General features: G+C 25.7%; 2 protein-coding genes and 2 long non-coding RNA genes across 5 annotated transcripts; 1 reads left to right on the top strand and 3 right to left on the bottom strand.

Annotated features, from left to right (window-relative positions):
* The first annotated feature begins 56 nt into the window (after positions 1–56).
* Positions 57–2,928, top strand: LOC122852271 (actin-related protein 5). The gene is made up of 7 exons (XM_044151978.1): positions 57–450; positions 538–852; positions 924–1,204; positions 1,273–1,491; positions 1,576–1,877; positions 1,969–2,149; positions 2,248–2,928. Exons 1-7 carry the CDS (start codon positions 348–350, stop codon positions 2,878–2,880), a joined length of 2,034 nt encoding a protein of 677 aa, XP_044007913.1. The 5' UTR covers positions 57–347; the 3' UTR covers positions 2,881–2,928.
* An 881-nt stretch (positions 2,929–3,809) lies between these two features.
* On the bottom strand, positions 3,810–11,333 carry LOC122852463 (zinc finger protein 235-like). The gene is made up of 2 exons (XM_044152272.1): positions 11,019–11,333; positions 3,810–10,435 (listed from the first exon to the last, which is right to left on the bottom strand). The coding sequence occupies exon 2, from the start codon at positions 10,313–10,315 to the stop codon at positions 9,308–9,310; it is 1,008 nt and encodes a 335-aa protein (XP_044008207.1). The 5' UTR covers positions 10,316–10,435; positions 11,019–11,333; the 3' UTR covers positions 3,810–9,307.
* Positions 11,334–12,087: 754 nt separating this feature from the next.
* Positions 12,088–14,721, bottom strand: LOC122852044. 2 transcript variants are annotated; one of them, XR_006373792.1, is made up of 4 exons: positions 14,513–14,721; positions 14,361–14,433; positions 14,087–14,256; positions 12,088–12,721 (listed from the first exon to the last, which is right to left on the bottom strand). It is a non-coding gene; the product is annotated as an uncharacterized LOC122852044 (long non-coding RNA). The 2 variants fall into 2 exon arrangements; XR_006373791.1 differs by lacking the exon at positions 12,088–12,721 and having other exon boundaries at positions 13,558–14,256; positions 14,513–14,695.
* Positions 14,722–14,890: 169 nt separating this feature from the next.
* LOC122852038 lies at positions 14,891–15,759 on the bottom strand. The gene is made up of 3 exons (XR_006373790.1): positions 15,389–15,759; positions 15,208–15,271; positions 14,891–14,989 (listed from the first exon to the last, which is right to left on the bottom strand). It is a non-coding gene; the product is annotated as an uncharacterized LOC122852038 (long non-coding RNA).
* Between the last annotated feature and the right edge of the window lie 1,109 nt (positions 15,760–16,868).

Raw genomic sequence — 16,868 nt, 5'->3', positions numbered from 1 at the left:
GTTAATAATATATTATAATTATAAAAAAAATAGCCTTGAACAGTAAATTAATAAATAGACACTTGTAAAATACTAAATACAATTGTTATTTATTTTCTATTTCAATACATTTTCACCGATTCAGTTTATAATTTAAAAAAAAAAAAATAGCACATTATTATTATTGTTTATTTAGGTGTAAACATAACTACATGTTATTTAATTATTGTTGTCAAATGACAGATTGAGTAAATATATTTTTTTTTAGCAAGTATGACATGCCAAATCAAGTCACACAAATTGTTAATTATATACAAATCTTATTAGCTACTTAATTATTCATTGTATATGAGTTATAAATTTATAAAATGGATATATTCGAACTTAAAGATGTCAAAACAATAGCTGATATAGTACATGTGTATCCTGATAATGTAAAAAATGAATCAATTCCACTTGTCATTGACAATGGTAATATTAATAAACTAACTTGTTTATAACAAATCAACGAAATTCATTATTATTATTGTAAATTAATTATATTATTTTAAAAAATAGGTTCATACAATTGTCGAGTTGGTTGGGCATGTGAAAATGAGCCAAGATTAATATTTAAAAATTTAATAGCTAAACCAAGAAGAGAAAGAGGTAAAAAAGATGGTGAATTACAAATTGGAAATGATATTGTTAATATTGAAGCAATGAGATTTCAATTAAAAACACAATTTGATAAAAATATTATAACACATTTTGAAGCACAAGAACAAATTTTTGATTATGTATTTACTCATATGGGTATTGATGGTGAAAGTTCAGTAAATCATCCAATTATATTAACTGAAGCATTTTTAAATCCAAATTATTCACGTAATCGTAAGTTTCATAAAATTCATAAAAAAACGTTTTAAATTAATATCCAACTTATATATAATTTATTATTTCAGTTATGGCAGAACTTTTATTTGAATGTTATGGTATACCATCAATAGCATATGGTATTGATTGTCTTTTTTCATATCATCATAATAATTGTCCACCTGATGGTTTAATTATAAGTATGGGATATCATGTTACTCATATAATTCCTATTCTCAATGGTAAAATTGATTTTATAAATAGCAGACGAATGAATGTTGGAGGTTTTCATGTTATTTCATATATGCATAGACTATTACAACTTAAATATCCTTCACATGTTAATGCAATAACACCAAGTAGAGCTGAAGTAAGTTTATTTATTTAATAACATTTCGAAATAAACCATTTTATTAAAATACACTTTGTTATTGATAGGAATTAATTCATGAACATTCAATGATTGCTTATGAATATCAAAAAGAAATAAAAAAATGGGCTGATTCAAATCATTATGATGCAAATGTTGTAAGAGTACAGCTTCCATATATTGCACCAGCTGCAGCTACAGGTTTGACAGTTGAACAACAAAAAGAAAGAAAACGTGAACTTGCTAGACGTTTAATGGAAATAAATGCAAGAAAACGAGAAGAAAGGGTAAAAATAATATAAACTATTTAATATTGTGACAGCACTATTATTGTTTTTTAATCATATACTTGATTATTTAAAATTTTTTAGCTAGCAGAAGATGAAGAACAATTAAATCAATTTTTAGAAGTACAAGAATTATTGGACAATAGTGAAGATGATAAATTTGAAAAAGCATTAAAAACATATAATATTGCTAATGAAGCTGAATTAACAAAAATAATTAATAATTTACAAACAAAAATATTAAAAATTAAACAAAAAATTATTGCAGCAAATTCACAAGAAGAAAATATTATAATTGAAGAACAAAGACCAAAAATTAAATTAAATTTACAACCAAAAGATCAACAAGATTTTACTGAATGGATAACAGGTGTAAGAAAAAAAAGGTAAATTTATAATTAATTATTAATTATATATATAAAAAAAAATTACATATTTATTATATATATATATATTTTTTTTTTTCTATTTCAACAGACAAGATATTTTGGAAAAAAGATTAGCTAAACGTCAACGTAGACAAGACATGGCTAAACGTAGAACAGCAGCAGCACAAGAAAGAATGAGAATTATAAGTCATTTAGCTAAAAAAGAAAAACGAGATGATGATTTTGGAATGCGTGATGAAGATTGGGATGTATACAAAGCAATAAATAAGGTTTGTAATAATGTTTGTACTTTTAAGAAAGAAGAATTTAATTTTGATTTAGTCTATTAATTTTTAATAATTTTGTATAACTTTTAAATAAATTACAGGAAGGAGGAGATTCTGATTCAGAAGCAGAACAAGAACGTTTAATTGAATTAGAAGTTGTATTAAGACAACACGATCCAGAATTTGAAGGTGCTGGTACAAATGTACCATTGATACCAGGTGAAACTCATCAACTTCATATAGGAACAGAACGTCTTCGTGCACCAGAATTATTATTTCAACCATCAATGATTGGATCAGTAGAAGCTGGTATTGCAGAAATAATTGATTTTGTACTTAAACGTTATCCAAGTGAAATTCAATCACGACTTGTTAATAATGTTTTTGCAACTGGTGGCCCAACAAAATTATCTGGTTTTATAGATAGATTAACACGTGAATTACGTGAAATAAGACCATTTGAAACAAGTTTCAATATAAATACTGCTAAAAATGTTAGTTTAGATAGTTGGTATGGTGCAAGAAATTTTGGTGCAAGTAGTAATTTATCAGAATACTTGATAACTCGTAAAGAATATGAAGAAAAAGGTGGTGAATATTTAAAAGAACATTCAGCAAGTAATTTTTATCAAAAATCACCAGAACCACTGCCTTATGTTCAAGTACCTACATCATGTGAACAAACAATCATTGAAGATTCTATGGTTAATATTGAAGTTGATGAAAATCAATAATTTTCTTTGTAAAATTTATAAAATAAATAAAAAATTAATTATACTTAATATATTTGCATTGAAATTTCATAGTTAATATTTTTTTGCATTTTTCGATATTGTATTTTCGAAATTTTATTTAAAAAAAATTCTCTAGAGAAAACGCATTAGTTATTGCAAAAAAAAATATAAATCGTATATTTTCGAAATTTTTTTCTAATCTCGATTTCACCGGGAAGGAGTAAACTACCAACGTAACTACCTCGATCATAACAAAAATTTCTACATGGAAAATCATTTTTTTTTTCGTTTTAAATTAAGTATATCAATTATTCAATCTGCTTCAATCTGGTATAATTGATTCTACCAGAAATATCAATCATTGACTCAAATCTCATCTCAATCTAAAATCATATTTTATTCTGTAAACTATAATATATGACTTGATTATTCATTTCTTTTCCACTCTGTTACTTAAATTTTGTATTATTTAACATGGGGTAAAAATTTATAAATAACTTTGAGTCTAACTGGCAGAAGAAGTTCACGTTCCAAGTTCACGATCCTCATAATGCTCGGTATATATATATATGTATATGAAATATACATATATGATGCATGCATGTCCATAAAAAATTTCGTTAACTTCTCCTGTCAATTTCACGATATTTAGAATATATGATTAATTTTTTTTTTTTTTTTTTTTTGGTATTATTATGTACATAGAAAGGAGATAGGTCTTTGATAATAATTTTTTGCATAGTAAACAAGATATGTTTGTCGTTAAAAGCTATATAAAACGTTCAATTCATTAATATCTAATTTTTTTTATTATTTTTATATTAATATTATCATTATTATTTTATTATTGTAAATTTCTATTACAAAAAGGTATTCACGCGTCTTTATATTGTATACACACATTATTAATATGTCGCATTATTTCTATATGTTTTTCTACAGTTTCTAAAAATTTATATATGTATGTATAGATGTTTATGGGGACAAGACAATTCAACTCGTTCATGTCAAAACCAAATGTTTTTTTTTTTTTTTTACAAATTTTAATTATAAATTTTTCTTTAAAGGGCATGTAAAGCTTTTTGATTTTTTTTTTTCATTTTTCTAAAATTATTTTATTTAAATTTAAATTTTATCTTAAAATTCTTACTGTATATCTAACTGTATCACTTCTATAATTAGTAAAAAGAAAATTATTTTTAAAAAATTTATAATTAAATTTTTCAACAGATAGGGTTTTGACACAGCCGAGTTGGGCTGTTCTGCCTCATATGTATATATATATATATTTAAACATGTTTATATATATATATAAACATGCTTTTATTTTCATTCAGTTTGTCAAGTTTCATGTTTAACTTTATAACTATAATGAGTCATGATTTATCTATAAGTATAGTTTCTTTCTTTTTCGTTAATTTGTCATTATTTTATTTATTTATATGTTATTTATTTATTTATTTTTATCATGACTATGCTTTCTTAATTATTTATTAGTTTTATTTTTTACACACTTTTTTATTTTACGGTCAGAGTTCACGTATTATAATTGCATTTAAATGTTTCTAAGTAGTTGGATAATGCGTTGGTATTTGATGCCAACCTTGTATTGCCGTATTAAATTTTTATCTCTGGATATTAATGCACACAATCATTGTCGCATTATTTATATATATATATATTGTCCTCTATTATTTCATTTCTTGACAAAAAAAAAAAATGAATAAATAAATAATTGAAAAGAACAAAAAAAAAAACATGTTTATTACTTTCATTAGACTAGATAGATCGATAGATATTTGGAGTTGAAATTACGATTATTTTGACGTTAAAATTTTATTGAAACTAGTACAACAATTTTGTACAACATAAAAATAATTAATATTTCAATTTATAAATTTTTTAATGATAAATTTTAACGTCAAAATTATCGCAATACTGTTGGAGTATTTGTTTAAGTATATATGTGATGAAAAGCAAGTCTAAAAAAAAAACATTTTAATAATGTAATTAACAATTGAAGTTAGGTATAAGAGTAAATTTTGTGAGTGCTTTGTATTTTTTTTTTTTTTCGTTTTTTTTTTTGGTACGATATATATCTATGTATGTACCTTTTTTATTATCTATATAAATGTATTTATGTATTTTTGAATTTTTTTTTTTGTTTTCTTCATGTAAATCATTTTTCCATTTTTATTTATTAATTTTCTTAATAATCTACCCTACGCAGACCTCTAAGACTTACTGTAGCATGGTAAATCTCTATACAAAAATAAGAACTATTCCTACGTAAACGTATTATAAAAATAAATGGCATCGTACTCTGCTAACGAAGCAAAATGGTACAGGCGCAATGTCGATATTGTTCGGGCATTATTTAGTTTCGTTCGATATTGTTAAAAATTTACTGTATTTTTATTTTATATTATTATATTCAAACAACCACGCTCAATAATTATTTAACTTTTTTTTATTTGTTTTTTTTTTTTTTCGTGACATTATATATTGATATGTAGTCAATTGGCTACACTTTCAATTGCATTATTTTTTTTTTCTTTTAGAGCAAAAAAATATTACATTTTTTTTATTTTTTATACTAGTGCGTAGGAAGGTGAGCCTCACATGAGTATTATTATAAAGAGGCAAAAATTATTATGATTTTTAATGTTGATGGTATTTTGCACAACTTAATGTTGTATTTTTATGAATTTATAATAAATGAGTTAGCTCAGTGTATACAATTGAAAATTTATAAATTATTATTTTTTTAAATATATATATATACTTTAAGATATATTATAAAAAACAAAAAAGAAAGTTTTTTTACTGACAATTATAAATTAAAATAACAATATATTAATTAGCCATCAACATTCCGTTCCATAGTCTGTCATATATAATTTAATTTTTGAAAAATAATTCAAACAGACATTAAATAATAATTATTATTAATTTCAGAAAATCAAAATATGCAAAAACAAAAAAAAATATAATGTTATATATATCGTTTCAAAATAATTAATTACATCAATGTGTACATAAACATTCACGTAATAGTTTTATATTCAGAGCCATTTTTTTTTACAACATTGCACTCATTTTTAGAGAACACTCAGCTCAATGTCTCGATTACTGTATTATAATATTATTTTTTTCTATTGACACTCTTAATATTCAACTTTTAATTATTTATGACGTATAAAATTTTGTAAAAAGTAAAGAAAAAAATGTACTTTTTTGTTTGTCCGAATATATATAAAAAAATACTTAACAAATTTAAGTTTTTTTTTCGATCTTTTATAAACAAAATAATAGTGTATATAATAAATTTTTAATTAAACAAAAAGTGATAGTAGTTTCATTGTAAATCACTTTAAACTATGTTTCTTTTTTTTAGTTTAGTTGGACGATGATAGTAGCGATATGAGCGAGTTTAATTGATGGATAAAGATTAAAAAAAAAGAACAAATTATATAAAAGATTACCTTAACTCTTGTAAGATATATGGCTAATATTCTAAACTCACTATTATGATTAAACTAAAAACTTATCAAGCGGATATATGCCAGAGACTTTAATCACAGTATTGTAGTACATTATCTCAAAGACATCACAATGACTAGCCAATAATAATACAGATCATTGCTTTTTTTTTTTTTGTAACATCGTTAATTTAGAATCATAAAAGTTTTTTTGATTTTTTAAATCCATTTTATAATAACACTTAACCATGACTCATATAAAATAAAATAATAAAAGCTCTGACAATTTTTTTTCTCTACTTTGGCTTTTATTATTTTAATTTTATTTGACTTATTTGTTGTCATATAAATTTGTAGATAAATCTGTTTAATTTTAAAATACAATTTTTAAAAGATTTATACTTTTATGACTCTACCATCAACGACATACAATATTTAACCAAATTAATTTTTTTTTTTTTTTTAAATTACGAATTTATTATGACGATAATCAGTCTCACCTGATAAGTTGGTGTCTCATGAAATTCAAAGTCCCGTAGCATTTATTACACGCTATTTTTCAAAATTAAACTGAAACATTTTTTTTTCCTTTTTTACTAGTAAAATTAATACGAAAATTTTTTTAAATATTTAAAGTGTAATTTAGAAAAAAACATAAGCAAATAATAAATTGATTAAAGGCCAACAGAAGCTGAGTAGTCAACCGCAATGTAAATAAGCATTAAATTACGAATCTATTAATATTTACATCTCTTTTTTTTTTTGTACTTCAATAATGGTCATGGTTATTTACATTTTAACGTATTTTTAAACTGAAACTATTGTCAACTTGTTTGACAACTTATATTATAAAATACCACATGATAGACATTTTCATTTTTTGTATTTTTAATATTCGAAATCATCAAATTATTAAGCAATTCTAAAGTAAATAACTTGTGTAATTTTCTTAATTTTTTTTTTTCACCAATAATATGTTTCATAAATAAAAAATAGAAAAAATATTTTAATGTTTATAAAAAACCATAACCCTTTTTTTGTTTTTTGTTCAATATAATATAATATCATTTTTATGTTTTACAATTAAATAAAATGTACTTCGTTTTTCAACTACAAATCTGAGATTTTGTTTTTTTTTTTTTTAAATAATAATTTCTAAATGTTTGCCTAAATATGCTAATATTATACAAAGAGTTAAAGAATCATCATTGAGAATAATATTGATAATAGTACTATCACTCATATCAAAAAAGAAGTATCAAGATTAATTAAATTTTCTTTTTTTTTTATCAGATTGTGTATAATAAAAAATTATTAATTTTTATAATTAATATTATTGAGATAATATTTTTAATATGACTATGAAAAATCGAAATGATTCTTTTAAAATATTTTGTGACGATAATTTTAATAATAATAATAATAGTAATTCAACAGATGATTCAATTTTTTTTTCTTTTTTTAAATATTTTTTTTTATAATAATTATTTTTTCTTTGCGTAGTAATATTAGTAATAGTTAATTAAATAGTTATAGGTTGGCTACCAAACGTCATTAGAAATTACAATGAAACCCATAATTTGTTCTGTGTTTTTTGTGTATTACTTTTTTTTTTATATCCAATAATTATATCACTCCGTGGCTTTACTGGGATTTATTATACATCGCTCTACTATCATTTATTTTTTATTTTGTGTCAACTTTTTTAAAATTTAAATTATGCTTTTTTTTTTCCCGCTTTGACTTCGAAACAATAAAACCAATTAATAAATAGATTCTTCAGCCAGAATCTTAAATTCGCTGATAAAAAATTACTATCTATATCACAGACCCAAATGACTAAAACTCCTTTAACAATATAGTATAAATATATGTGTGGTAAACATACATAAATGGTTATATGCATGATTTAAAGAAAAAGAAGGAAAAAAAAAAAAAATAACAGTGGTACTGTGAAACAAAAAAAGAAAAAAAAAAAAGAAGCTACACTTCCAAAAAAAAAAAAAAAAAGAAAAATATAAAACGAAAAGAAAAAAAAAAGGAAATATGTTAGGGATTTTGGAATACCGGAATCATACTAGCCTTGACAAGTGATTTCATTTTTTTCTTTTTTTTTTTTTTTTTTTTACTTTTCCCTTCATATCAACTTCTAACGTGAACGCCTGCGCCCTTACCATTATATACGACTTGAAAAAAAAATCGTCTAGAATGCGATAAGTTAATCCTGATGCATGTTATATGTACTAATTAATTTTAATTATATTTTTTTTCTTATTTGTCGTTTTTGATACTACCACTTAATTCACGAGAAAAATAAAATAAATAAAACAAAAACAATCAAAATTTTTTTCCATCACTTACGTGATTAAACATACAAATCAAACAAAAAAAAAAAACAAAAAAAAGACAACCCAAATTGATTCTAGCATAAAGATATGCTATTTTTTCTTCTAGTTGGTGCGTTGAACATATTCAGGATAAGTAATCGAAGGAGTTGTATTTGCATACTGGGCGTAGAGATAGAGTGCTGGATGAAGTCCAGGTGGGGGTATATTGCAGTGTCCATGATGATGATGATGATGATGATGTTGATGATAAGGATGATGATTATGCGGAGGAGGAAGAGGTGGAGGAGGTGGTGGTGGTGGCTGTGGTTGTGGATGTGCGTGTTGATAATAATGAGAATGTGAATCCGTAATATCCACAGATGAAAAATGAGAATAACGTGATGGCTCTGGACTGCCAAGAGAGCCAGACGAGCCTTGTGAAGATTGATAACCACTTGGAGTTACTTGAGTTGTCGTTTTGACTGTTGTGGATGGCTCATTGATGATTATTGGTGAATGAATAGTATTATAATGTGACAATGATGATGATGATAATGCTGCTGTTGATTGACATTCAACTTGATGTGGCGGAGACTCTTGCACACCACCATTTAAACACTAGTTGGTTGTTTGAGGATGCAGCAATGGTACTGGTAATTGCAAACTATTTTGCTTTGTTAAACTTGCAATTTCAGCAGCAATTGCAACACTTTTACCACCAAGTCCATCCAATGCTGATGTACCTTCATTATATCGTAAATCACAAACAGGACTTTCAAAACCAGTACCAGGTGTTTGTGGACCAGAACTTTGTGGTGTTGGTGGATTATGATTTGCACTACCTTGACTCATATCACGATGTACACGATTTTGATGACGTATTAAATAACTGTCACGTACAAATGTACGTCCACAAATATTACATTCATATGTTGAATTTGCTGTATGTGTACGAATATGAATAGCAAATTGACTTTTTGATGTAAATGTCATTGAACATCTGTCACAAACTAATGGTTTTTCAGCAACATGACTCCATCGATGTGCCGTTACATAACTTTTAACAGCAAAACGTTTTTGACAAATGTCACAAGCATATGGACGTTCACCAGTATGTACACGTTTATGAGTATTTAAACTGCTTTTTTGGGTAAATCTTTTTAAACATAATTCACATTGAAATGGTCGTTCACCTGTATGTGTTCTCATGTGTACTTCTAAATAAGGTTTTCTACAAAAACTTGCTTCACATACAGTACAATGATAGGGTTTATTGCCAGAATGAAGTTTCATATGAACATAATATGATGATGCTGATGATAAAACTTTACCACAAATTTTACATGGTTGAGGCTTTGATCTTGATCCTTCTTTAACTGTTTGTTGTCCTGTTGATTGACGTGAAGGTCCATTTTGACCAGATTGTTGTGGTTGTTGTTGATTTTGTTGTTGTTGTTGTTGATGCATTCCCTGTTGTTGTGATTGTATATGACTTTCTTGTTGTGATAAATCTTCACGATCATCCGATAAATTGACCATTGAATTTGAGCCATCTGATCTTGATGATGCAACGGAATAAAATCCCATTGGCTCACTTTTGATTTGTTGATCAAACATGGACGTCATTATGTCCTGATGTGGGATATGAGACAGCACTTGTGGCTGTGGTTGTTGGATTATTTGTTGATGTGGGAGCAGAGTCAGATTGCGCTTGACAAACTGCTCATATCCTGCGTACCAATCCACCTATATTTAAATAAATATTTTTAATATATTATATATATAAAAATAAACAACAAATAAAACAAAAAACTTTTTGTTATTAATAGATTTTTCTGTTTTTTTTTTTTTTTTTTCTATTAAAAAATAAAAAAAAATAATAAATCATATTGACGTGTTATAGATAATAAATCACTATAAATATGAGGTGATATTTTATGACATTGATCAAGGCTTTGATCCATAACTTTGACATTCATTTTTGACAAGTGACAGTGATATGCCCACGACGATGATCAGCTGATTGCATAACTTTTTTAGCAGACCAAAAAAATTTAGTTACTTTATTAGTGTAATGCAGGCTCAATAAGTTATTCTTGAAGTAATCCAACAAATGTCAAAATTATTTTTAATCAACAACAATAATATTTATGTATATATTTTGATGATGAGATAACTGGAGCATTGCTTATATAGATACATATTTATTTATATGTATATATATAGACGAACATGTCAGCGCGGGCTGCTTAGAGTCCAAAATAATTTTACATGTTTTTTTTTTTTTTTCACAATAAAAAAATGTTACATGAAATGATGGTCTACCAACCTTTGCTAACGTAGTGGTCCTGGTGGGCGTAAAAAAAGGTCACGCTGCATTGAGCGCAAACATTAGACGCCCAACAACTTCACAGAATAAAGTGCAGCATTTGTTTTAAATAAATGTTTTTCTTTTCACACACAAAATATAAGATGGCTGATGCTATATTTCTCTTGACAGGCTGCATATACATATAACTGCATATAACAGAATGTACTTGTAAAGACTAAATAGACGATATGCATAAAGATGAAGCGTTTTAATTGGCTGGTAACCTTAAGCCAAATAATCAACGTCCAACGACAAAAATATACGCAAGGTTTACTTAAGCTACATTTTCAACGTCAAATAATAAAGGGGTTGTTCATTGTGCAAGATCTTTTATTACTAGAATTTAGAAATAACTATATTTTTTAGTAACATCTGGGAAAAATTTAATTTAGTCATTTATAAATTACAATTATATTTGAACTTACCTTTTATATTTTCATTAATTTCTTCTGTTTAAAAACAATTGTCGAGAAATTTTTACGTAATAATAATATTACATAGTAATTAGTATGGCACACTTACATGCTATTCAATGCTATTACATATATTGCACTAAAAACGCGAATAAAAGCAATGTCCCTAGATATGCGCCAACAGGATAATGCGCAATGCGCATACAAATTTCGATATAAATATAAAAAAGCTTAATAAACAAAATCTTACGGAACGAAATGAATTTAAAAAATAAACTCAAATCCTGTATAAAAATACGAAAAGCTCTTGGAAAATTATAATGCAAATTAAATCATTACTCGTTATTATTATTAAAGTGCGCTCACAGCAACAAGTATATAAATTTTTGAATAGTGTACAAGTTTGTCAATTATTATTGTGGTAACGTGTGGTAAAAGTCAACTTGATTTTTTATTGAATAACAAATATTTGTTGCAATTCATTATTATTTATTTGCATAAAGGGCAAAAGTTGAAGCTCAAGAATGGAGCAAATAACAGTAAATTTTAAACAAATAAAATAAAAAAGTCATTATTATTGTTCACATGCGCTCAAAGCAGCAATTGTATTGGTTTAGAACAAAAAAAAATAATTTTGAATATTGAAATTTTTAAATAATGTAAAAGTTTGTCAATTATTATTGTGGTAACGTGCGTTCAACAAGAAGTTTATTAAAACTAATAAATATTATAATAAACCTGAAATGGAATAAAATGGGTATAACAATTTCACATAGAAAAAAATCAACTAATGTCTTGAATTCACGAATACCTGAAAATTGAAATACATCCTATTCACCCCCGTCTACTCTGTTTGAGATAGACAGGTTGATGTGCACACCTTGATCAATTAACTACGACCATTTACTCTCGGCATGAACAAATTATAATTGAATGAAAATGTAATCAAGGTGAGCTAACAAGTCACAAATATATATATATGAAAAATATATCGGGGATTATCAAGTAGCTTTAAAGAATATTACAATAGATTCTTTAAAGTTACAAGCTTGTTGACGCACATTTACCCTGAGGGATTGGTTAAAAAAGTGACCAGAGGGCCTCTTACCTTATTTAGAAGATCTATGAGGCACAGATGCTCTAACTCCAACTCAACGTCTTATCAATGATTAGGAAATATGTTGTGAATATGATTACAATGAGCACACAGGTAAAATCCGTCAATTATCTTGTTATGATTAGCATCCACTATGAAATGATACGATAAAAAATATTATGATATATATTATACGAATTTTTTAAAATTGGGAAAGATTTAAAAACGTTAAAATTCACTAAATCATATAATTCAAGTCATTCAAGTACCGATTCACATTTACATCTTCATCTACAAACAACTCAATTCACTCTCAACTTTAAGTCTGAAAAAAATAGAGTTACTGTCCTTGATTTTAATTGTTCAAGTCAATCATCGTAATATTGGATAAAATAATAATATGCGGTTTAATTATTATGATTCACGATTAACAAAAAAGAAAAGTTTTGAATCATAAATGCGTATTTGAATCGACACTATCTAACCAATTGCTGAATGAACTGAACCTCATTCGAACAACGTTTTCTTCATCGAATATTTTCTACCAGTGGCATTTGCTTCCACGCAAACTATAGCTCGAATATACTTTCGATTGTTGCATTCACACACATTCACACAATAACATTTATATCCACGCTAAATTATAATACGTCGTTTTGAAAATAATGCCAAATGTTTTTCATCCCTATAAATGATCGTTAATGAAGCATGAAAATTGAATTGAATAATATTTTCAGTACTAAAAATGATTATAAAAATCAACACAATTTTTCTTTTTTTATAATATATAATAAAAATCTTTTAATTCGAATTTCTTGCTGTTCATCAGGTCAGGCTACATAAATCATGGAATAAACTGGGAAGCAAAAGATTTTCTTCATTTTAAATGTTGAGTCGATGTGATTTGGAAAAGGTTCTGCAGGATCCTTGGATAGTAAAGTATGATGGAGTGTTGCATCAACAGGATTATCACATTCGGAACGTGTTTTTTTTTTTCTGGTGATGACATGTCCACATCATGAATGATCCAATATTCTGGGATATTTATCACGTTGATTTTATGTTACATCAGTCATCTTTTCCTTCCTTGATCAAGAAAAAAATCGTCCATCTAATTTATGTGTTGGTGTTTCGGTTTTCCTACGACTGTCTTGTGCTTTTTGTTTTAATCTTCAGTGTGGTTTAAGTGATATTGTCAAGTGTCTTATTCAATGTCTTTTTTTTATTTGTTTCTTCGTTCAATTATTCTTAAATAATCTCGAATTTTTTTATTTCGCAAATTTTTTTTTTTCAACTCCAACGAATCAGTTGAAACGCGCAATAACAAGCTTTAATTCGAAACGAGTCTTTGGTTAGATGTTTGTTGAATGCAATGCATTAACAAAATCATCGTAATCTTTTTTTTTTTTTTTTTGTGGTTTGATTTTTATCAGTATTTAATATTAGTTATACCGAATTGTATTTCAAATCTTTGTAATTATTCGCTGATTTGCGAAGAAAAACTGAATTTAACATACCTTTTATCACGATGAGCATCATCACTGTCATTTTCATAACTTGACTTTTCTGATGATCGTGATAAAATATGTAGCTAGCTTATCCATCCATTTGCTCCATTACACTTTCATCTCTGTCGTTCAGCACACCACCACTTCATTTCATTCGTTATATTTAGTACATCAACATTCTGCAACAATAACAATACAAAATTATTGAAATATCATCAAATATTTGTGTCAAATTTATTTGTCTTTTGTAAACTGTAAATACTAAATTATTATTATTATTTACCTAAGACAATTTTTAATTGTAAATTCACTAATGCCAGCCAAGACTTGTTTAACTTTCCAATATCCAAGAATACCTGTAATTTTTATAACAAAAATATTTTAAAAACAATTTAAATAAAAACATTAAATATAATAAATAAAAGCATTCATCACCTCGCTTAATTAAGACTGCCAAGACTTTTGTCACTTGTAATGTCATTTTTCCACAAACTTTTTGGTCATTTTTGTGTTGTATCTATAAACATTGAATAATAATTAATACTTGAACTTTTTTTTTCTATTATTCAATTTACTATTTTTATAATTTAATATTCTATTTTTAATATTCATTCCAGGCAAAATATGTGAATTGATTTGAAACAACACAACATAAGCTAATGTCAAATTTATGATAGTTTACTATTACTATTATGAATTTCTCTCCAGTATTGTATCGTCAATTTATGATTTTACTATTAAGTTATAACAGAAACAAATTGATAAATAATTATAATTATTTACCTGTGGTTTTTATCGATCGTAAATGCTCTGTCGTAAATGCTCTGTGTCAATAAAAACCCAAAATCGTTTTCATTTGTCCTTTGTGATGACATTTACCCAACTAATTGCAGGTCACCTTTTTTTTTACATCTATAAACAACAAACGATAAGTAATATTTCAATTTTTTTTTTTGCGTTTTACTAAATATTTTTGTAACATTAATATTTTATTTTCAATGTTAATCTATTTCAAAGTATGTTAATTGATTTGCAGCAACAAAAAAGCTAATGCCAAATATACATTTTTTTTTCTCTATGTTTATTATTTAACAAAAACAAATTGAATAATAATAATTATTATTATTTACCTGAGAAATCTCAAGATTGTAAATGTACTGCTGTCTGTCCAACACTTGAAATATCAAAAAATATCTGCAATTTTTATAACAAAAATATTTTAGCAACAATTAAACAATAAATGAGGGAAAAGTTTAATTATAATGAATAGAAGTATTTAATATCACTCTTTGTTAAATAGAAATGCAATACCTTTTTCACTCGTAAATGAATTTATCTTAATAATTCCTAGTCATCCTTTTGTTGAAATATTTATTCTTATTCAATATTCATAGATTAGCAAATGTTAAACAATAAAAGCAATAACTGGCACATTGGAGAGAGCATAAGAGTCAATAATACCAGCACCATGTGATGTTATTGATAGTTACCCAGAAATAGATTAATTTTTAATTAATTTTTATCATATCAGATTACTCATGAGGTTTTGTATTCTATTGGAACTTGACATTGGTCGAATTCAATTGCACTTGCAAAATGTCAATAATCAAATCATGATTCATCATTATTATCTGATGTTACATGTATTGGCAAAACTAATGTTTTACACATAAATAAATTTGATGCAACTGTAACAATAAATTATTAAATTATTATTGGGTAAATACTCTTATTTATAATAAATGATATAAAATAACTTGCTGTAATCAAAAATAATCATGGCACCAATGACAAACTAGTTTAGCTATTTTTTCAGTCCCATTTTTGAGAATGTTGTTGGATTGATTGCATAAACACATCAGATGTTTAACCACACGACTTGTTGTATATCTGTGAACAACAGAAATATTGATTAAACAGTGTGTTGTAAATATTTTCCAAATTGGAGTAATTATTGGCAACAAAAATAGAGTAAATAAAAGTGGCATTATTAAATAAATGAATAAATGATAATTTAACAAATAAATAAATAGTAAGTGTATAAGAAAAAGATAAATGAATAATAAATAATCGAATAGACAGTAAGAATTGAGTCTCAAAATGAATAAATGGCCACTAAACATTAACAAAGAAAACTAAGTTCTAAAACAATGGAAGATTCATATTGAAAAATTTTATATTTCTTTGATTGTTGTTAACAAAAAAAAAACATTCTTATTCAACAGAGATGCTACAAGAATGCTATAGGTATATAAAAAATATTTATGAATCAATTGATATCCTCTTTGTCTTTGTAAAAAATGAAAACCTAATCTCAAATTAATATTTTTATATTTTTGCTTAATTATTGAAAAAAAAACTACGTAATTGTGTTTGTCTATGCACTGAATAATTATTAACAATAAAAAAAAATAATATTTACATACCATTTGTTTATTATTTAAAAAATAAATAGCTGCCTTTGTCAGCTCCAAGAACCATGACATGTCCATTGATTTAGGCCAAAATTCACCAAATATCCCAATAATTTATAGCACATTTTATTCAGAAAAATTTAATTAATTGATTTAACAACAATTTACAATTAATTAACAATTATTATTGCAAAAATAAGTGTTAAAAAAAGTCACAACACTAAACGACACAGCTTCTCTCTCACTCGGAGAAAGCCAAGCGCCACCCATCGGACAAATTATGTATCATAAGTAGATTTCTATGGGTAGATTACCATAGATTTGTTACTTATCGACATTCCGTTATTTTATGATAATAATAATAATAATGAAAATAT

The sequence above is a fragment of the Aphidius gifuensis genome, linkage group LG1 (genome assembly GCF_014905175.1).
Source record: "Aphidius gifuensis isolate YNYX2018 linkage group LG1, ASM1490517v1, whole genome shotgun sequence".
Taxonomy (NCBI): Eukaryota; Metazoa; Arthropoda; class Insecta; order Hymenoptera; family Braconidae; genus Aphidius; species Aphidius gifuensis.
This window is presented reverse-complemented; position numbering and strand designations above follow the sequence as displayed.